We start from the raw sequence: 22,554 nt of genomic DNA, 5'->3' as shown, positions 1-22,554 counted from the left end.
CTGCTGCTGCTGCTGCTGCTCCTCGTCCTCTCTGACTCAGACGGTGTGTCTGGATGAGATTTGATGGATGTGAAGGATCCGTCTAACGAGCCGAGACACGTTTCTTCTTCCTCCTCTTCAGCCGGAGATCAGAGGCTGCAGCTCCGTCTTTAACCTCCTCCCCCTCCCTCCCTCTGCTGGGGAACACAGGGGGGATGAATGGAGAGGCGATGGAGGGGAACCCAGCACAGGGGCAGCAGCATGCCGGTAACGGCTCCCACCTCCCTCCCCCTCCCACCATCACGCCGGCCATCCCCCCCTACGTGAAGCTGGGTCTGACCATCGCCTACACCATCTTCTACTCGCTGCTCTTCGCCTTCATCTACGCCCAGCTGTGGCTGGTGCTGCGGTACCGACACAAGCGCTTCAGCTACCAGACGGCCTTCCTGTTCCTGTGTCTGCTGTGGGCCGCCCTGCGCGCCCTCCTCTTCTCCTTCTACTTCAGAGACTGTGTGACCGCCAACGCGCTCGGACCCTTCGCCTTCTGGCTGCTCTACTGCTTCCCCGTCTGCCTGCAGTTCTTCACACTCAGCCTCATGAACCTCTACTGTGCACAGGTGAGGGGGACGCTGGTGCTGGTGCTGGTGGAGCAGAGACTGGTACTGGCGCCTGTCGTAAAGAAACTGGTGACACTGGGGGCAGCTGGGAGGGTTCATGCAGTCAGACTTGTGTCTATCAGCATCAACCATTGATCCACAATTTTCATCAAAGTCATAAAGATTTACATCGCACTAGATTTGGCGCCACCTGTGGTCCCTGGTGGGAACAGCAAGAATGATTTAGTAATACTGGAGCAGGTCCCCGAGATCAATCGAAATGATCAACAAATCCTCAAACTTAGCAACAAAGATGCATAATTTGTCAGGAGGTTACGTCAGTCAGTGCCTTCTAAAGTTACTTGGTTAGGATTAGGAAACTAAAACTACTTGATAAAAGAAAAAGAAAAGAAGCCGGTGGTCGTGGACAAACAGCAACGTAACGGCAGCCGAAAACCTTGTTTTTGCTGACCTCTAGTGGTTTAACAACTCATTTTGCGGCAGTGATGTAATAGTGTACCTCAGGGCATGGTCAGTACACTGTGACATCACCACTGGATCAGGTTACAGGTGCAACACCTGCAGACCACACCTGACTACCTGTCCTGTGTCAATCAATATGAACTCAAGCTGTGCAGACAAGCATAATTCAAACCAACAAAATGTGTAATTACAGCCCCAATCCTAAAGAAACAAGCAGGTAATGAATGTCAAACGAGTGGTTTGTTCTGGTCTGAATTCCACCAAAGCCTCTTGACGGACTGCTCTTTCGGAGGGTAACTAAGCAGGGTTAAATTAAATTAAAGCTGAGACCCAAACCTGTGCTGTACAGGCCTTGTTAAGACCTGACCAAACAGTTCCCAACTGGTGCTGCAAAATTTTAGATCTTAATCTGACTCAACCGCTGGAGCTACCATATATTTTTGCTTTAACTCATCTATATTATGTCTTTCCCTCTCTATGATGTCTACGTTTGTGTAATATAGTTGTGTCTGACATACATAGACACAGTTCAACAAAATGGCTCATACCAGACCCAAACCCCAGTACTTCGTTGGGACATGTAAGGTTTGGGATGGGTAGATCTTGTAGAATCCGTCCAATATGACCGTCCTGTACCACTGGGAAACAGGAAGGAAAAACCAGCTACAAACTTTCAGGCTGACATATCAGATGGTGGATAACGGGCTGCTTTGTTTTTACTGATACTTTATTCTATTTCCATTCAATTTTCAAAGTGAGGACTTGGTTGTGCACCCATAGCTAGTGACGATTTTTGTCTTTGCTGACAGGACGAAGACAGATTTGTCTCCATAAACTACCTTCATTTAGACAATTTTGTCCTAAAGCAACTGATACTTTTTCGTACAAACACACATCTAGAATATATTTGAGGAGTGTCTTGCTCAGTGATACTTCAGCACGTGGAAAGGAGGAGCCACAAAACCCTACATGTAATGGAGGACCCTCTTTACCACCTTGGGTAGAGCTGCCCCTGAAGTCACTGAACCAACCTGAGAATCAAACTGGCTACAAACATGAAAAAATGCAGCAACGACTGCCAGAATTGGATGAATCGTTTAATGTTGGACTGACAGCTAAGTTATAAATCCTGTCAGTTTATGCAGAGATCAGAGTAGCAGCTGCCTCTCATCTTCACCCATTCATCCAGAGCAGCTGGTGGATTCAGAAATAGACCAGAAAACAAAGACACAGTTTTTTCTTTTCAGACGAGAGAGAAGAGCCTCTTTACCAGGAGCTTTCAACCACTTGTCCCTGAGAGCTAAGATGAGGCAGGTTTTTTCCCCAACAAAACACTACCGTGTCTTATTGCCTTAATGAGGGCACCTTCAGGAACTAATCGATGAAATAAGCAGCCAGAGTAAAAAGCTACAGACTATTGGCTGCGCTCACACAGGACATTTCATGTCCTCCACATCCACTGTCGGTCTACAACCTGGGCTGTGTTGATGTGGAGTGCCTCCAAACCTTTTCAACCCAATTCCTGCCACACTTGTACAACACTTGACATGTTGGATGACCACATTGGAAATAAAGTGTTTGCAGTTGTTCTGAACAGCCACACCAGAAGCACAGAGGCTGTTGTTAAGGTTTTTCACAATCAAAGAAATACGGCAATGTGAGAATTCTGTAAACTGACTTGCCACTGACTGTACAGCTGCGTCAAACTCTTCCAAACTTTTTCGCAATTTTTCTGTTGCTGTTTTTCACCAATGTAGTGACACAGCAAGCTAGCTATGTATGCAGATGACAGCTTCATTGTTATTCCCTCCTGCAGAGCTCTGATTGGTCGACCATTTCACCAACAGGCAGAAAGAATGAGCGAGATGTCTATGACTGAATAAATTCAGATAAGTGAAGCCAGGTTAGAAGTATGTTTTTGAACTAATGTGTGCGTAATCATTGTTTTTTCTCGCAGGTTTACTTTAAGGCGAAGTCCAAGTACACACCTGCACTGCTCAAGTACAGGTAACTCCAACTAACTCATTCTGTTTAAATGGAGCATCTGTAACTCAGTCAAAATGGTCACCTGCTTTCAAAAATGATCCATCAATCAAAAAAGGCTAATCTGTATTTGATTTAAAGTAGCAGAGTTGCTTTCTTACTTCAATGCTTTGCAGTTTTCGAGAGTTCAGACCAGCTCTCTCCCTCCTCCAGACTCCCTCTGTACCTGGTCTTCCTGGGCGTCAGTCTCCTCTTCCTGGTGGTTAATCTGGTCTGTGCCCTGCTGGTCAAGATGACCGCCGCCGACGTCAAGACCATCGTCCTGGTGAGGGTCACCATTAACGACAGCCTGTTCGTCCTGTGTGCCGTCTCGCTGTCGGTCTGCCTCTACAAGGTTGCCAAGATGTCACTGGCCAACATTTACCTGGAGTCAAAGGTAAAGTCAGTACGATGAGGACACGACCAAAGTTTTCTACGACTCTATCACATGAAATAAATTATTAATGATTAATGATGCAATGATACCTCTGTGTGAAGGGGACGTCAGTGTGTCAGGTGACACTGATTGGCATCATGGTGGTGTTACTGTACGCATCTCGAGCCTGTTACAATCTGGTGGTGCTCGCCCTGACCGACATCGAGACCATCAACTCCTTCGACTACGACTGGTACAACGTCTCAGACCAGGTGAGGGTTGTTGTAGACTTTAATCTGGCTGCAGGTGTCACTCACATTCATCTAGACTTTAAGGCCCTGACCTTTGACCTGTCTCTGTGTCTCCAGGCAGACTTGCGGTCGTCATTGGGAGATGCTGGTTATATCGTGTTCGGGGTGATTCTGTTCGTCTGGGAGCTGCTGCCCACCTCGCTGGTCGTCTTCTTCTTCAGGGTCCGGCGGCCGCCTCAGGACAGGGTCAGTTCTCCTGGCGGGGTCACGTGATCTCTGACCTCTGCAAGTTGCTCTTTATCATACATAGAAAAAGGAACGAACCTCCTGACGAAATGATTTACGGTCCATGGATGGTTCTGAAACTGATATTTGTTTCTTTGTCCACAGAGCACCGCTGGAATACCAAACCACATCCTCTCTTCCAGAGGATATTTCTTCGACAACCCTCGACGGTACGACAGTGATGATGACCTGGCATGGAGCATTCCTCCCCAGAATGCATCAGCGAGGTACGAACATCAACGCAGATGTCGCGATTTCAGTTTCCGTATTAGTATCAGTCTTTTCATCCATTAATTCTCCAGGAAAAAGTGAACGAGCGTGCTGACAGTTTCTGGTCTTTCTGACAGTCTTTCCTCCGACTGCTACGACTGGGGCAGCCGCCACAGCAGTTTCACTGTGCACACCAACAGTGATGAACAGCGTCTGACCACCACCACCACCACGACCACCACCGCCAACACTGGAGAGCTCCACCCTTACCCATGACTCCTCTCTCCACTGTACAGCATCACTCTGCACTTTGACACCGATCAGTTATTGTGTTTTTTTTTTATTATCACTGATGCAGATGTTCGTAGAGTCACAGTGTAGACGTTAGAACAGGAATGTCTAACAGGGTTACTACATGGATCTTATTCAGGTGCATTAAATACTGCAGCGCCCCCCTCAGGAGAAGAAACTCCAATGATAGATCCATTAATAGTAAATCTTAAAAGCTTTAGTTGCATGTGGATCAGGATCTTTAAATTCAAATATACACAGTGACAGACAATCACGCTAATTAGTGGTTGGACGCCCAAATCTGGCCCGTCAATATTTGGGTTTTGAAATAATTTTATCTTGATCCTGTTGCACCACCTGTGGTGATATGAGCTTACGTCAAATAGGCTGTGACAACAAGAATTTAGCAAACTATTAAAGGAAAGCTGTGAGTGCTTTTGCACCTTTTGACAAAACCACGATTGTCAGCCTGAAACTGCCCCAGGGTGTTACCAAGATGGCTGCCGAATGGCGAGGCTTGAGGAAGTTTGAACAGCTACAGTTCCATGATGAAGACTATGTGATAACATCAAAAGCCAAAGGCTGACCTTGATGTGAGTCTGTTTGGGCGGATATGGACGGGAGCCTGTCGCATAGATTTGGGAAAGAAGGAACTCAGGATAAACATGATTTAAAATGCTTTGTAAATGACCACATGGTGGCGCTAGTGAGATTTCAGTTACTGTGTTTGTCCCCCTCATCTGATGGTGAAAAAAACAGTATTTAATATTTTTGAAAAAAGTCTCAACACATCAACATGAGACCAGAGCTGACTAACAAATTATCCAAAGTGCGTCCTCTGACCTCTGAACGTGTCCGACCTGGTGATGATAAACTCGTCCTGACGCTGTGTAGGAACCCTGCATCTGAGAATGTTGATGTGTTTTAGAATCACAGTATGTAAACGATGTTGTGATGAATGTTTTAGAGAATGTTTCTTAGTCATCTGAGGGAATATTTCAATGAGGATTGACCAAGTAGTCAAATAAATCTGACCTGATTCTTTTGTTCTGTTTGAAATAAATACTCAACTAAAGCTCCAGATGTGACCGTGACTTTTAGGATTTCTGTCTTTTTCAAGGTATTTAGTAAGAGGTATTTTATTTTTAACATTTAACACATGGAGACCGACAGACAAACAATTTGATTTCCTGTCCTGAATAATTCTTGAAAAACGTGAGTCATTCTTTGAGGTGAGAGACAAAACCAAGTCAAAATCTGTACTTGATTTAACAGAATCAATTATCCTGTAAATATCAATAACCAGACAGCTGAACACCTCAATGTACATTTCAAAATATCCACATTTTAACGAGTCATTTAATTCTGGGTTGAGTCTTATCATTTTGAATAAGTTAAAATTTTTTACCTGTGAAATTAAATTGATCAATTGAATATTTCCAAACTTATATAAAAACTCTGTCCAAATTTCAAAATCAGAAACAAGTGATTTAAAGACTCGGCCCATCGTTAAGTTATGGTTAAAATGTTTTGCAGTGTTTTGATGTTCAGGAAAAAGCTTAAACTCTATATTTCTAACAGACGCAGGTTTTGTAAGTTCTTTGTACAGCAGCAGAGTCTCACTGAGACGATGTATTTCACTGTTGTTGAGCTTTTGTTGTGTTTGTGGTTCATGTGTTTGTGACGTGTCGACACAAAAAGCAACTCTAACAATAAAATGACAAGTTCTTCTGGTTTTCATTACAACAAAACTGTACTGACATCATCTCTCTTTTTTTAATTCACTTCATTTCAGATCTCTACCGCTATTGAATCTAATCTTTCTGTGCTCAGATTAAAGAGAAACTGCAGACTTTAACTTGGTTCTTGAGCTGGAAACTAAATAATATGACTCCAATCAGAACACATCAGTGCTGGTGTAAATAATGACATTCTTACCAAACTTATAAACATACAAAGCATTTCTAGGATGAAAATGACTCTTCACACGACAGGAAAACACTTCTTTCCCTTCATGTTTTCAGCATTTTCATTCAGTTTTTCTTTTTTTTATGTGCAAATGAAAAATGTGCATAAACACACACTTGGATGTAAAAGTTCTTACAGACATGAGGCTGATATTTCTCAGTGAATAATAACAAAATGTGAAGAAAATATTTGTTTTGTTTTTTTAAATTGGTGGGAAAATTTTAACAACCAGAATTACCACCTCACAGTTGTACACCTCTAGCCAAACAGTCCAGTTAATTAACGTGTGAATTCTTGATTCTTAAGGCAAAACAACATCTTTTGTACAGTGACCTTGACCTTTAACCTCCAAAATTTAATCAGTTCATCACTGTGCGCCAAATTTCGAGAAATCCCCTGATACCAGTTACCGAGATATCACGTTCACGTGAACAGTACAGACGACCCGAGCTTCAAAGATAAAAACCAAACAAGCTGAGTGATGTCCAGAAATATTTATTCCTCTTCTCAAATAAATATAATCAACAGGTACACACATCGACATGGTGCAACTATATTTATATATCTATAATCATAGAGATCTGAAAGCAAAAGAAAAAAATTCAACCTGTGCTGCCTTTTACAAACTGTACAGATTTGGATTCAACATGAGGAGCGTGAAGATCTGAAGCAGGTTGTTTTTTGTTTTTTTTTCTTTTTCTAAAGTGGCGGTTTAGTTTTAAGGCTGTGGACCGTTCAGGACGTCCAGCTGCTGGAGGACATGCAAGGCGGCTCAGAGGAGGGAAGGCATGCGCACGCGCACGCACACACACACACACACACACACACACACACACACACACACACAACACTCATCACACACACTTTGTGCCTCGTATAATTTCTGTCTCAGCGTCCTCACAAAGAAACAAAGAAAATAAACAAACACAGACACTATCTTATGGAGGCTGCAAGGTGACACTGAAATTATTATAAACTGTCCTTAATTAGAATAGATAATATGGAGGTAAAGAAAGGCCAAAATCATTTCTTTTTTTTTTTTTTTACATATGTAACTGAATACCTACTTGAAAAATGTAACAACACTAAACACTAAAATTTGAGTATCACTGTATTAAAAACACTTAAATATTTTATTTTGAAATCAGCTCTGAATCAGAAGAGATTATTTTTTCTTTCTGGAAAATTCAGAACATATAAATTCAGGAAGATGGTTTTCAAAGTAAAATACTAAAGTAATTTAAATTCAGTTGTAATTTTAATTTTAGTATTCAGTGGTAAATCAATTTGACATTTTGGGTTTGAGTTTCTTTCAAGATTCAAAAGAGGCTGAAAAAGTGATACTTTTGCTTTCCTATTTGCACTTTTTTTGGATTAACTTAAAATTGTCTTTCTTTGATATAAAAAATCTTTTTTATTTGAAAAATTAAATGAAACCAAAGAAAGTTTAATGAAATTTAAAGTTAAAGGCCTTTAAAAATACTTCCACAAATGTGTGAATTTATCATTAAAAGGCAGAATATTCAAACTTAAATTTAAACTGTAGCACTTAATGATTATTTCATTATGCTAAGATAGTTGAGGTATTTAAAATTATATTAAGTACTGATTTACTCAATTGAATTTTATACTTATTTTTATTCAGTTGTCACACTCAGGCCTCCATACACTCAAACATACATGTATATGTCCAACAAAAACGCAAACTTTCTGACAGAACCGTTTCCCTTATCGTTTTGTTTACACAAACAAACACAGACACACGATACGAGACAAACTGTTTTCTTTCTGAGAAGCTTCAGAATAAAACTTCACATTTAACAGAATCAGCAGCTGAAAGGGAAAAGGGAGGAAGAGAGAGAAACCTTCAGCTCCAAATAAACTATTTCTTGACCGACAGGAGTTTTTGAAAGAAAACCTCGGCGGCTGATAATAACATCTTCAATTCAAACTACATGAATTCCCCAAAAAGTTGCTGAAACAACACTAAAGCAAGAGACAGGATCAAGCAGAAGCTGCAGTTTTACTTTAAATGTAACTATAAATGTTGAAAAATTCAATATATCCTTATTTCAACTGCATTTTTAAATCCAACTCTTGATTTTAAAGAGCCAAAATGAAAAAATGTGACGTGTCAGCCTTAACTTTACTTACACTGCATGATCAGAAAAAGGCTTACCAGTATGTGTTGATCTTAAAAGTCATAACTTATTGTAACATCCCTACTCTGAACTATACAGCTAAGGTAGTGAAAGAATCAGTAATAATAAGAGAAACACTTCCTGGGCTTCATAAACAAACAAAAATATATAATAAAATGTAGGCAACTTAAAATTCTTTGGTCCATTTCCTAATTTTACTGCTTTTTCTTTTACTAGTCGAGCAAACAAACTGTTTAAGCTGCAAAAATCAACTAAATTATAATTAAAAAAGCCTCATAAACTGGTCTTCGACCTGCTGAGACAGACACAGCTGAGGAGTGAAGCCAGGAAGCATCCCCAGCTGCAGTTCCTCTGACGGCCACTAGGAGCTGACTGGATGACTGGTTTCAAAAAGTTTCCGGATTTAGAAACCTTCATGTGACGTTGCAAACGTGATGTCCATTTTCTTTGGGCTAACAACAACGAATGCGTTATCTGTCCTTTGCTTGTTTTACGTTGCTTTGTGATCGTAACAGGTGAGAAATGATCTAAGATCGTTGTTCTGTGTGGTTTCAGTATAATGCTGAATATTCCTAAAACAAGTGCAGCTGTCTCACAGATCCATGAAACGTCTCCTGTACTGAAGTCTGGTTCAAGTACAAATTAATCCACCGCTGGAAATAGTCCCCAACAAATGCACTTCTAACTACTGAGAAAAACGGTTTATAGGTAAGGCAGCTTGCAGTGAGTCGCAGGAAGTCAGACGTTAGTGAATTAGTTCATCTACCAAAATCTTTTACTCATCAACTCACTTTTGATATTCGTCCCTAAACTACCAGGTGTGATACTGTTGTCATCTACAGTGTTGGTTTTGGTCTAAACGTGGGATTTACGCAGCACAGGCTCCTGAAACATCAGCAGAAACAAAACACTGTTGCCACAACTCCGTCCTCCTGCTGATACATTTATCTAACACCTCAGTTTCACTTGAGGAAATTACATCTCACAGCCATCTGTGTCTCTCTGAACGACAAAAACCTGCAGCGACAAATAAAAATACTGAAGCGAGAACTCGTCTCAAAAGAACTTAATAACTCCCTACTTTAAAGAAATCTGTTGTGCTTTAAGACAACATGGCTGAAGCAAAACACGACGCCGGAATAAAGTAGGCAGCACTTTTACAAAATATACATCAGCAACCAACCAGACAGACAGACAGACAGACAGACAGTAATATGACCCATCCATCCAAACAGAAAGAATTACTAGTTATCGCAAGAGACCAAAAAAAAACTGCTACTGTTCTCAAGTTTATGGTTATTTAACTATGGAATCAAGTCGTAGTCCATGATGTTATAGCTGCAACTGCTGATGATCCACACACACACACACACACACACACACACACACACACACACACACACACACATACAAACACACACACACACAGAGCTCTCCAGACGGCGTTTGGTTCCTTATTTGCTGCCTCCTCCTTTAATTAAATGTAAGTGTCTGATTATATTTTAATTGATCTCTGGGTTGTACAGTTTTCTGTCTATAATCTTAGTTTGGATGTTGTCAGCTGCTCCTTTGTTCACACTGACTAGTTCATCAGAGGAAGAAGAAATCTATCTTAACTCCGGTGTTGTTGGGTAAATGATTAAATGTTGGTGCTGGAACCAAACGCTGACGTTACATTTTGTCAGTGTTCGCACTCGTCGTCCACTAGCCAGAGTGGATAGTCAAACTGGAGAAGCTGGAGTTTAACTTTTTTCCTTAACGCAACGAAATGTAACTTTGCTGAGCAGCAGCGCCCCCTGCAGCCACCAGAGGAGTCCGAGCTGTTCAGTGGTTTTCATGTACAGAAATCAAAGACTATCGGTTGACTGCAGCTCCACTCACTGAAATGAAACACCATTACCCATGATCCTCTTCTCCCTCTGCAGCAGGAAGTGCTGTGGCTGTAACAAACTCACCAAACTCTGTTTCTAACTCTTGATGTTTCCTGGATATCAGAGATGAACGCTGGTTTTTAATGACTTCTCAGTCTTTTTAACTGATCTACAGTTCCCGTCCATCATTGCTGCTAAAACCTCACTGCTCTGTGGCTAGTGGAAGCACCTCACACACCTCTGCACACACACACAGACACACACAGCTAACGAGCTGACATAAATTAGGCCTTATATCGTAAAACACAAGCAGATTGGTCCAGATCCTCCGGCAAGAAACTTCTCTAGAAACAACAGGAGACGGAGAGAGAGGAGGAAGAAGAGGAAGGGAAAAATAAAAACAAAGACAGGCAGCGGCGTCCCGGCGGTTCGTCTGGACCGAGTCCTTCCCCGGGACAAAGTCTTTCTACATCCTTACAGAGGAGCCGTAAAGGTCTGAGTCAGGTTCACGAGTGTAAAAATCCAACAGGATGTGATGTCAGCAGAGGGCGGGATTAGCAAAGGAAGAGGAATTAACCGTGAAGTTATGTAAGTTAAAAAAAAAAAATCAAACTCAGTCACTTCCTGTTGAGCGCAGTTTAATCTGCGTCCAGGCATCGTGAGTCCGTCCAGTCGCTGAGAGGTCGGTCTGTTAACGTCACTTCCTCCCAAACGAGTCTTTCCTTCAAGGTTGTCTCAACCAAATGTTTGACTTTCATCAGCTTCTCAAAAACGACCAAATTAAATTAAATGACTGCGAAGAAAGAAGTTTTTCTGATGAAGGCAAGAAGAGGCAGAAGAGTTAACATTCATGATCGACCTGACGGAGGAGGAGGAGGGAAAATGAGATTTCTGGGATAAAACTGTTGGAACTAGGAGTTGTTAATTTCACTGCTGATCCTGATGTCCGTTAATAAAAAGGCCTTCTCCCTGGTGAGGATTAGACTATTGCAGTTCAGTGTGGGCTGGTGGAGCATCACCTCCTGTTACCTGTTCTCCTTCAACAGCAGGCGGAAGTTGTGGAGCTGGTGTATACTGGTGGACAACCTGCAAGCGACAGAGACAAATAACATGTAACATGAAGATTAACAACACACCAGAGACAGAGACTCTGAACCTTTCAGGAGCTCAGACTCCACAGAGCCGTAACGTACCTGCCGAAGCCGTTCATCAACGCCACGATCTCCTGTCGGGTGAGCTGGAAACCTTTAGACGGGCTGTGTTCAGGAAGGTTCTTGATCTCTTTCTCAGAGAAGAGGATCTTCAGAGCCGTGCCCAGACCCTGAGTCTGCAGACACACAAAGGGAAAACAACATTTATATAGAAACAGAAACATGTGGGACCTTTTAAAGGAACCATAATATTCTATAAATCACTTTGGGTCAGTGCAGCTGAGAGGTTTGTTTATTTCTTCAGAAATAAGCAGTAAGTTAAATATGCTGTTCTATCTGATCTATAATTAAAACCAGGTCTATATTATTTCACTCTGCACTGATCTTACTTCATATATTTGACATATTCTGTTGGTTTTCTTGAATAAATTCTTGTTGAAGAAGAATATTTGGAATAATGAAGCGATCAGACCAGTGTGAAGCGACTGACCTGAAGTTTTCCCCAAAGTCGACATTTACTGCAGCCGACACAGTCCATGATCCTGGAGATGTTTTTAAAATGGAGGCGGAACTCCTCCTGAAGGAGAAACGAGAGGAGACGGCGACGTTCAGAGTTTCTGTTTGTCACTGAAACATTTCAGGCAGCGGTCATTTAGTAAGAGGCAGAAACTAGACAGAAAACAAGGGTTCAGTCTGGTGACTGAATCGACTCCTGATCAAATAAATCAAACGTCGACTGGTTTCTGGCTCCTCTGCTTCACTGCTCATTAAAACAGAGTGAACAAAGGCCAGAATAAAAAACACAAAAAAAAACACACAGAACAGAGAGCGACTCTATTCCCTCTGCTGAGTCACTGCTGAAGCTTTTGCTTTCACCTTCAGTGTTTTGGCCTCCATCTTGTGTCCGGCGAACATGGACTTCTCATCAAAGTGCATCGGGAAAGCTCTGGAAGACAAAAGGAGCCGTTAGTCTTTGACATTTCTATGTTTAAATGCACATGTGCTAAATAAGAGTTCAGATTCCCTCCAGGTTCGACTTGTCTGGAAGGATGAGGACTGTGGTCGGTGGAGGTCGCTGCGTCCTTACTTGATCTCGTTGAAGATCTGCAGCAGCAGGTCTTTGGTGGCTCCGTCCTCCTGAGTGTTTCCAGTGTACAGGTTGACGAAGGCTCGCTCGAAGTACGGCGCCACCTTGTAGAGCGCCCGCAGCTCGATCAGGTACAGGAAGTAGAGGTTCTTCAGGCGCCGCGTGCCCTCACCCTTCGTCTCGGCCGGGTCGAAGCGCTGCCGAAACTCCTGGATGTTTGGGCCCCAGACTGAGCGACTCCAGCCCTCTGACGAATCAAACACCAACAACAACATCACATTTCTGTTCTCCCTCAAAGTTCTGTGTTTGTTGCTTTGTACTCTTAGGATAAAGTGAATCAGTTCTACAGGTGACAGGTGTGTTTCAGGTGAGATGCTCGTACCGTCCAGCAGGTACTCGGCGCACAGGTGGATGTTGATGCTGCTGTGGAGGCCGGAGATGAGTCGGTAAAAAACTCTCTTCTCCAAACACAAACCTGGAGAGAGAGAGACGAGAGTGAGCAGTGAAAACTAAACTAAAACATGTTTGATTAGTAAATGTGTTATTGGTAAAAAAACTAAAAACTCCAACTCTTTTTACTCTTTCTTCGCTCCATGTTGAAACTTCTCATGCAGTAGTTTTGGTTTTTTTTGGAGCTTCAGCTCCTGGTGCAGGTGAACAGAGCTACAGTAATGCTCCTGCAGCAGCTGCGAGCAGTAACACTGTCAGTGTTGCATGTTACAACATCTGGACCTGTGTTACAGCTGTTTTTGTGACCACCTGCACATGTGCATTGTGTGATTTCCCCATGAAGCAGAAGCAGCACCGTGTCTGAGAGGATCTCTGTCAACAGGTCCAGGACCCGACCTCCTCCAGGTCTTGTTTACGCGACCAACAACACACTTGTTGCTTTCTTTGACATTTGCTCGTTTGTGTACCGTTAACTCGTTCCTCAGAGTCAAACTGTCAACGAGTTGCTCTGAGGAAGAAACTTTCAGCAACGACCTGAACTGTGCCACAACAAAGACGATTTATCTGAAGATGAATGTGCTTCCTGCAGACGTCATGCTGGTTACACTGCTCAACAGATGACTGGCAGCTCTCTGTAAAAGCTCTCTGGCCTCTTTGTACCCAGAGAACTCTGCCGTCTTTGAGCAGTCGACCGTTTGTGTTTAAGAGGAACTTGCAGAGGAAGCAGAGAGGAGATAAGAGGAGCTCAGCTTCACTCAGTCAGGATGAGGACGACAGCAAGTGTGGCCGACGTGGTCGAGCAGGAAAAAGAGTTGAATTTACACAAAACTTGTTTTGAGGTTCAAAGGAAGAAACAGAAAGTTGGTTTTAACTCTAAAGGAAATGTCAGAGAAAACTCTGTGTGACAGAGAGAGGAGGGTCTGAGCAGAGAGGTGGAACTCACCTTCGAGCCACTTGTAGAAACCTTCTCCTGCAACATGAACGACACCAGAAAAGATTTGATCTGTTGGTTTTTTTACAACTCAACTAAAAATAGACTCATGTGAAGTCAGTGTAGTTTTACTCACCGTCGTCGTCTCCTGAACAAATAGAGGAGAGAGAACAAAGCTCTGTTAGATCTATTATTAACACACACACACACATTTGAACACAAGTCAACATGATGCAAAGAAGAGGACGTTTCAGCTGTTAAATGATTCTGCAGCGATTCTCCTCCCTGCGACTGGAAACTGTGAACGGAGCTGTTTATTGACTCACCTCTGCTCGGAGCCAGAGGGTTCAGAGGTCGGTACACTGATCTGGGCCTGTCAACACACACACACACACACACCACACACACACACACACACACACACACATTTTGATTTAGTGATCATCGCAGGTTTATGTTCAAACTTTCAGAGGACAGAATTTACACAAAGACTGAAACAAACAAATCTGAGTTTCTGGATCAGGTGTGTTCACACTGGGGTTTATGGCTGATGAGTTGAGAAAGTAACTCATTACAAAAGTAACTTGTTAGAGTAGTAGTTCTTCACCTGAGCACAGTTTGTATTTGACTGTGATGAAATAATGTGAATATTTCTGCCGTCCTCTCTGATCACACCTGCACTGACAGGACAGGAAACCTTCCACTAATAAACAGCTTTTCTTTTCGCTGTAACAGTAACGGACTGATGATATTCAGCTGCAGAGTAATCACAGTACTCTGACGTGTCGTGTGTTTCGGTCTCACTTGAAGCAGTTTTCCTCGTAGATGCTGTTCCAGACTCTCCAGGCTGAAGGACCCTTATATCCAGTGAATCGCTCTGGATTCAGCAGCAGATCCACGTACTCAGCATCTGGAGACGTTTCATCTGACACACACACACACACACACACACTCAGTGTAAATCTGAACAGTGGTTGCTCAGTTATCTTTGGGTTAAAGAGGTCGAAGCTGATTCTCACCATCCAGCTCACAGAAATGGTCCTGAGCGTCGTCGTGTCTCGCCCAGTCAGCGAACGCCTCTTTACTCTGGTTACTGAAACAGGAAATAACACAAAGTTCAAATCAGGTGATCCACAGAGCGACGTGCAGCTGAGACAGAGTTTACTACACGTTTATTTAACTAGTGAAGCTACTTTAAAGTCTGACTTTACTTTGGTCAAAGAGAGAAACCTGGATCGAGCAGAAGAAACTGATCAGTCTGTGATGAAACCACACTCAGTGGCCATTTTATTAGGTACACCTGTAAAATACAATCCAAAACAGCTCTGCCATAAACTCCACCTTTACAGCCATAGTAACGATTTACATGTTTATTACTGAGGCTGCTGCAGGTGTTGAAATGGAAACACATTTAAAGCTGAACTCTGACGATGGTAAAAACATTCACCAGCTCATGTTGTAACAGAGAAACTCTGATGTGACGCTACGTGACTGCAACAAACTGATATCTGGAATCTGTTAGTTCTTCCTGTTGTCTTCACTCGCAGGTTATTTTTAGATTTTAAAGTCATGACAGTTTTCTAACGTGAACGTTGCATGATCTCAGTTTTTATCAGCACGAACGTACGAGTGCTTTGAATATTCCTGTGTCAGGTTCACACACTCGTCTCATGTCACCATCGTCCTGCACATTCCGCATCACTAGTTTTAAACAGTGGGAAACCTGCAGCAGCTGCAGCTCAGACGCCGGTTAATGTTCGACCTGGTTCTGATCAGCTGAGGCTGAGTGAACGTATCTGCAGCCGACAGATCGAACAGACAGGACGGGGTCTGTCTCTCACCTCAGGGTGCTGTTGATGGCTCCCAGCTCTTTGGCCTGTTCACACTCGCTCATGTCCGACATCGTATTCGCTGCCTGGGAGTACTGCAGAGAGGAGGAGGGACAGTGTTAGCATCTCCTGCTAATAAACATCTAAATATAATTTGACTTATTGAGCAGTGAAGAGCGTGACGCTCCTGGAGGATCTTTCCTCATCATACACTCATTCACTTCCTGATGAGAAGGTCGATACCACTGATGTCTGTCTGTTCTAGATGAAGCAGGTTAGCTTAGCTTAGCATACAGACTGGAAACAGGGGGAAAGAGCTAGCCTGGCTCTGTCCAGGAGGAAAAATGAAGCTGCTGCTCACCAACCCTGTAACACAACATGGAGTTTTCTGTTTCTTCAAACTGAAATGAGCAGGACAGGATGTCCACAAGAAGCAAGTGATACGAGCTGTATGTGCTGATCTGCAGTGAAAAAAACGAGGAACAGTTCACGATCAGGGGTCGAGTCCAAAAACTGTCTGTGGGTGGAAACCAGGGCCAAAACCTGCTCATGAGCTCAACAGGTGGATTTTGCTTCAGGAGTGGTTCAAAGAGCGGTTGGTGATATGTTTTCTCACCGTGAGTAAGGAGACGACAAACTTTCAGAACAGCATCGTCAGAGCAGGTGGAGCCTGAACCTGTTGGGCTCCAGGTTGATTAGGATTTTGAACTCATGTAGTCTGAGACCTTCCTCACACTCTGCTGACACGCTCTCTTTAACCCCTCCCACAGACTCTAACAGGAAGTGCTGAGTCTCCTCCGCTGACGGTCGGTGGAACAGATTCGACCTTGATGGAGACGAGTGTCCAAACACGTCTGGTTCATTAGACAAACATGAGGCTGCGAGCCAAGAGCAAACACTCAGTCCTCGGCCTCTACATGGAAACTATCAGAGGAGATAAGCAGAGTGGTCCAGGGAGTGTGTGTGTGTGTGTGTGTGTGTGTGTTTTAGTGAATCAGCTGATGAGACAGAAAGCGCTGGAACAAATGCAGCTGGTTCTTTCCTCCATTAAACGAGTGAAAGGAACCTGATGTTCAGAGATGAACAGGTACAAACAGCCGGCAGCTTCTCACACCTTTAACTAAATAAGTTAAAGGTTCTCTGCTGTTTGTTTGATAAAAACTTTCAGTCTTTAAAAAAAAAAAAAAGCAAAAAAAGTGGCGTCCCTGTGATGAGGGCAGGACGGCTGAAGAAGAGCTGTGTTTTATTTTGAAATAAGAAAATCTGAAGAAACGGTTTAAAGTGCGACACTGAGGAGTAACAGGTGTCATCAAAAAAGAGACGTATGTTTACACTGGTCATCATGTGTCTCTGTCACATCAGGCATTAACTGACTGGAAACAAACAGCAGGTCGTAGCAGAGGATGTTTCTGATTCCGTCAGGTGCTCTCACCTTGTTGTAGTTCCCAGACTTGATGCCGACAGGGATCTTACTCTGCAACACAACAAACAAACAATAAGAGACGACTTCATCTGCACAGCAAAACACACCAGCCTTAAATCATCCGTCTGAAAACTGACACGTCGTTAAACTCTTTTATTTTCCAAACACTAATACGTCTGTTTTTTATCATTATACCTGACCTCGGTGGGAAAGTCTGAAATGTGTTGTTGTTATTAAACAGGTGTGAGTGTGGTTGACCTCTGACCTCAGGGCAGGGCTCCACGTGACAGTCTTTGATGGAGCAGTGTCCGTCATCAGGCCAGAAAGGACACGGTCGCTTCAGGTTCACCTGGAGGACAGAGAGAGGAGACGTCCTGATGGAGTCACCACAGTTTAACGTCTCATGTCGCCGCTTCATCGTTTCATGAAGCTTGTGTTCTACAGAGACCAGGTCTGAGCTGCAGCTGTGAAGAGACCTGTGATCCAGCACCTGGTTTCTGAGGTGGGGGGGTGGATCACAGGTGGATCACAGGAGCAGTGGAGTGCTGTGTTAGCCTGCTAATGTTTAGCATTTTCCATGAGCGATAATGTTGAGGTTCAGCCGAGGTCCTGACACAAACTGAGGATCAGCTGTAAGAAGTGAGTCTGACACGTTCTCAGTTCCCTCCGTCTTTGAATAACTGCCCCCCCCCCACCCATTCTCACTTCTCATATTGTCGTTTGGAGCACTGATGCTAATATTAGCGTTAGCTCACACAGCTACAGAGCAGAGAGTGAAACTGACTTTTCTTTTCTATTCAAACCACAAACATTTGTGGTTTTGTTCAGACCAACTGAAGTTACAGGAACTAATTTAACCTGAATAAACTGAACAGAAAAATAAAACATGATTATTTATGTGTATTACATCCCAGAGAATAACTTCAACTAAACACTTCAAACTTTTTTAGACTTCTGCCAAAACAAAAACAAAAGTTGTTTTTGAACGTGTCCACAGGCTCTGCTTCCTCTTCACTGTCCATGTCCACAGACTCCAGCTGCAATACTTGTGTATTTCACAATATTTCAGAAACTCATCCTTCCTGTTCTGTAACAGCCTCACAACCAACTCTGCAGAAACAAAACACACCTGCAGCTGCAGCGCCGCCTCACACACACCAGTTCTTTTGTCTAAGATTAATCTGAGAGTCAGGGAGCGAACCGGTTTAGAGCAGCAGCTCCTGTCACTGAAACTGGACGAGGACTGATGAGGAACATGTTCACTTCCCTCAGACTTTCTGTCCTAAACCTCCACATGTAGCTAAGAAACTGAAGACTGCAGTTTACAGTAAACAACAGGGTGTAACGCTTCATACCTCACATATTTAGAAATACACAGCGTGTCATTAAGTGTGTTACAGTAGTCAGTGAGTGGAGCTCTTACTCTGTAGTATCTGAAGTAGTCTCTCTCTGTCAGCTTCTTGATGCGAGGGTAGATCTTGAAGTTGTTGAAGACGTCGATGCTCTCCACGTCACAGAAGCAGTCGTCCAGGACGCCGGTGAGCTGAGAGGAGAGAGGGTGTCACCGCACTGACGACAACAACGTTACACACAACAGACTCAGCAACACAAACTGAACTCAGACGCTTTGCTGCTGATTGTGGTGTTTGTTTAAAGTCTTTTTTCATTCTCACTCTGCTTTTTCTTTTTTTAAATGTGAGGGTTAAAGAAGCAGCAGCAACCAGAGCTGCATCCATCAGTCCACACCATCCACTCTGAAACCTGAGTCTGTCAGAGGAACCACCTGAATATTCACCTGTTCCTACCTGTGTTCACTGAACCTCCTCCACCTGACACAGGGGTGGAGCAGAGTCCCAGTCAAACTGCAGTGTTATTACATCTGAATTTCCTTCTTCATCTTTGAATCTGTTGGTTGTTTTTCTTGCATCTGTTCAGTTTAATCTGCACCACCCTGATTCACAGCAGGAGGCGGACGCACCTCCACCTCCCTGCACCTCCATACACCTGAACCCACACAGCACCTCCCACAAACTGCTGCTCACCTGTTAGTGTTTGAGCTGCAGTGTAAATCTGGGAGCATTAATAAGTTCAGTAAACAGAGGAGGGCGTTACAGGTGGGGCGCCGACACCACCAGGTAACCACCCATCACACGTCGTCTTAATCCACAGCAAACACCTGGTTTAGCTGGTAAACACTGAGGGTCAACCCGACCACCTGATGAATGAAAGCTGTGGTCAGCAGGTCAGCGTCTCGTCTCTGGTGTTCGGCCTGTTTATCTGATCTCCGGCTGGTTTTACCATCTCAGCTTTAGTCTCTTTTGTTTTTGCTATTTGCATCGACAGACATGCAAACAAGCTGCAGAGCTGCTTCACCAGCTCTGACCTGTGAAATGATCCAATCAGGGTTTGATGTGTTTCAACTGTGCAAATGTTACGTGACTGAAAACATGGAGACGCAGAACAAGTGGAAATCTACAACTCACAGTAACGAGTGACTGTTGAGTTTATTCAGAATGAAGCAGCTTCTTAAACACTGCTGAGGATATCTCCAGGAAGAAAAGTGTTGTTATTAATATAATAAAAGATTCACAGAATTCATACGTGAGGAATTAACTTTCCAGTAAAAACTTTACTCTTATTTACAGTTAATCTGGGTTTCACACTTTGGTGGTAAATTATATTTTCAGTCGACCATGGTGGAAATAATTCTACAATAACACATCACTTCCTCCTGTTTTCTACCTTAAAGGAACACGTCCTTAAGTTCTCAGACCAGGATTTGACCAAACATATGGAGCCAGCTCTGGACACTTCGTTCTGTAAAGAACGATCGGTGTTGAACCATGAGAAACCCTGATGTGACCCTGGTCTCTCTCCCTGGTTTAAAGTCTTTCTCTGGTTCTGTATTTCGTCAGATTTGCCTCGTGCTGCTCACACGCCTTCACAATCACCTGGAAACTCTCAGCATGACACAGAACACAGACTCAACCCAAACCTCCGAGTGCAGCAGTCCGCCGAGCGTCAGGAAGGGCAGGAGGAGGCCGAGCGCTCTCAGCATCTTCACTCTTCTGTTCCACCTGCTTCAGATTAAAACCTGCTCCTGGTGAACTTCCCATGAGTCTGAGCAGCAGCAGCAGCTCGGTCTGCGGGCTGAGCTGTCACTTCAGACCCGCGGCCCCACGCTCCTCCGGGGCCCCGCCTCCAAAACAACCCGCTGTCAAAACCCAAACCCCGCCCCTCCGCCCTCCGCCTCCCTGGTTGTAGTCCTCAGCGGGCTCTGAGGCCGCAGGGAACGCTCTGTCGGCCGTGACGCAGAAGACTACAACTCCCATGAGCGGGCAGGAGTCGAGCTCCGCCATCAGCCAATCAGAGTACACCACGCTTTTCTACTGTGTAACTGAAATAACACCAGTTTGACTCGAATCTGTCTGAGATACTTAAACCTCTTTAATGAATCCACTGATTGTAATGAAGAGAAATATTTTATAAAGAAACCAGCAGCGACGTCTTAATCACCTTCACTCACGAGGACATTTTATTTTTATATCTAAAAACAAATGTGAGAGTTTAGTTTAGTTTAATTTGATTTGACGTGTCGACTGTTTTTATTTTATTAAATAACAAAATATTCTTGTTGTTGACACCGTCTGTTTCCGGCCTCAGTGAACACACACTTTCATTTCAGAGCCACCAACATGATTTAATATCAACATTAAAATAGTAAGAATGTGACTTACACACACACACATACACACACACATTAATGGAGAGTTGCAGCTAGCTAGCATCACACACACACACACACACACACACACACACACACACACACACACACACACAGGGTGACGTCAAATTAAGATGACAGTAGAAAATGCTAGAAGATTTCCTCAATGGAAACTGTGGTTGTGTCGTGTTGTCGTTTTTAAAGCTACACACACACACACACACACACACACACACACACACACACACACACACACACTGAGGTTAAGTCAGTGTGTGGAGGTTACCTACATGACACAGGCAGCTCTGGTCCGGGTCCGACGCTCCGCTCGGATGCTCGCTGTGCTGCGTTTGGGGTTTTACGTTGTTTTGCTGAAACCAGCCCAGAACAAAGTTCCCGAAGAACCAGGCCAAGAGCAAAACACCAAACGCCTGTAAAGTTACCCTCCACATCCTTCACTGTCACGGTGTCGCCCCGCTGGGACAATAAAAACAGAGAAAAACCAGCAGGGCTTCTGTGTTGTCCTCCCGCTGTGTGGCGAGTTGGAAGCTAACTACGGTAGCTCCGGGCTAGCTGAAGTTAGCATCCGCAGGCTAACAGTGGCTGTAAAAATCAGAGCGGGTCGGTGAAGTGAGCAGCCCGGTGTCTGAGGACCCTCACACGGACATTTAGAGTCCTCACTCCCCTCACAGAACCGGGGTCACCGTGTGAAGATGGTGCGTCCGGAGAAGTTTCTGTCCACCAGCCTCCACTTCACTGTTAAACTAGCATAACAAGAAGTTGTGCTACTTCCGGCTAAGATTTTCAAAATAAACAGCGTGCAGGAACGTACTAAAAAGAAAGCGTAGAAGAAGAAGAAAAAAATAGTTAATGATTAAAAAATCTTAATGTTTTGAGATAAACATTTTAAAAACGGAAAACTCTAACAAAATATATAAAAATTACATAGTGAAAACATTGAACAGTATGTAAACAGTGAAATTTATAGATAAATAGTCAACATTTTGACTTTCTAAGAAAAAGATTTTGAGATACAAAATCAAAATTATGAGTAGGCCAGGGAGGTGGTGGAGGAAACTTTGTTTCATAATCTTATATATATTGTATATAATTACAATACAATACAAATACAATCATTTATTATAATATTTCATATATAAATGCTCAAAATGTGTGGTCTTTTTGTTATTATGTGTGCTTTGTCATAGCCATTGTTCTTCATTGTTTTCTTTTGCTGGTGGAAAAGGGCTTCCATAAATACAATAGTGAGGTCTCCTAAAACACAAAACCCTTCATGTTCATGGCAGTACAGTAGTGGAAAGTACTTTTACTCACTGTACAATTTAGAGGAATTTGTACTTTACTCTGGCAGTTAAATTTCATTCTTTACACCTGTACTCGACTGCATTTCAGAGGGATATATTGTTTGTTTCACTAAGTTTATTTGATATACTATATATTACCT

At 43.3% G+C, this 22,554-nt stretch overlaps 2 protein-coding genes across 3 annotated transcripts; one reads left to right on the top strand and one right to left on the bottom strand.

The window, feature by feature from the left end:
* The first annotated feature begins 194 nt into the window (after positions 1 to 194).
* On the top strand, positions 195 to 7,311 carry LOC108874672 (G protein-coupled receptor 137Ba). The gene is made up of 7 exons (XM_018663182.2): positions 195 to 596; positions 3,016 to 3,065; positions 3,255 to 3,477; positions 3,579 to 3,728; positions 3,825 to 3,953; positions 4,098 to 4,219; positions 4,340 to 7,311. The coding sequence occupies exons 1-7, from the start codon at positions 195 to 197 to the stop codon at positions 4,476 to 4,478; spliced, it is 1,215 nt and encodes a 404-aa protein (XP_018518698.1). The 3' UTR covers positions 4,479 to 7,311.
* ero1b (endoplasmic reticulum oxidoreductase 1 beta) lies at positions 6,941 to 21,880 on the bottom strand. 2 transcript variants are annotated; one of them, XM_018663180.2, is made up of 16 exons: positions 21,380 to 21,880; positions 18,789 to 18,908; positions 17,631 to 17,714; positions 17,375 to 17,416; positions 15,955 to 16,037; positions 15,133 to 15,206; positions 14,918 to 15,038; positions 14,440 to 14,486; positions 14,250 to 14,261; positions 14,126 to 14,152; positions 13,115 to 13,207; positions 12,733 to 12,979; positions 12,522 to 12,591; positions 12,136 to 12,222; positions 11,688 to 11,821; positions 6,941 to 11,580 (listed from the first exon to the last, which is right to left on the bottom strand). In XM_018663180.2, exons 1-16 carry the CDS (start codon positions 21,539 to 21,541, stop codon positions 11,520 to 11,522), a joined length of 1,464 nt encoding a protein of 487 aa, XP_018518696.1. In that variant the 5' UTR covers positions 21,542 to 21,880; the 3' UTR covers positions 6,941 to 11,519. The 2 variants fall into 2 exon arrangements, with proteins under 2 accessions (XP_018518696.1, XP_018518697.1); XM_018663181.2 differs by lacking the exon at positions 21,380 to 21,880 and adding an exon at positions 20,361 to 21,126.
* Positions 21,881 to 22,554: the final 674 nt, after the last annotated feature.

This window comes from Lates calcarifer, unplaced genomic scaffold (assembly GCF_001640805.2).
Source record: "Lates calcarifer isolate ASB-BC8 unplaced genomic scaffold, TLL_Latcal_v3 _unitig_5494_quiver_732, whole genome shotgun sequence".
Taxonomy (NCBI): Eukaryota; Metazoa; Chordata; class Actinopteri; family Centropomidae; genus Lates; species Lates calcarifer.
Note: the sequence above shows the minus strand (reverse complement) of the source record. Positions and strands in the feature narration are given on the sequence as shown.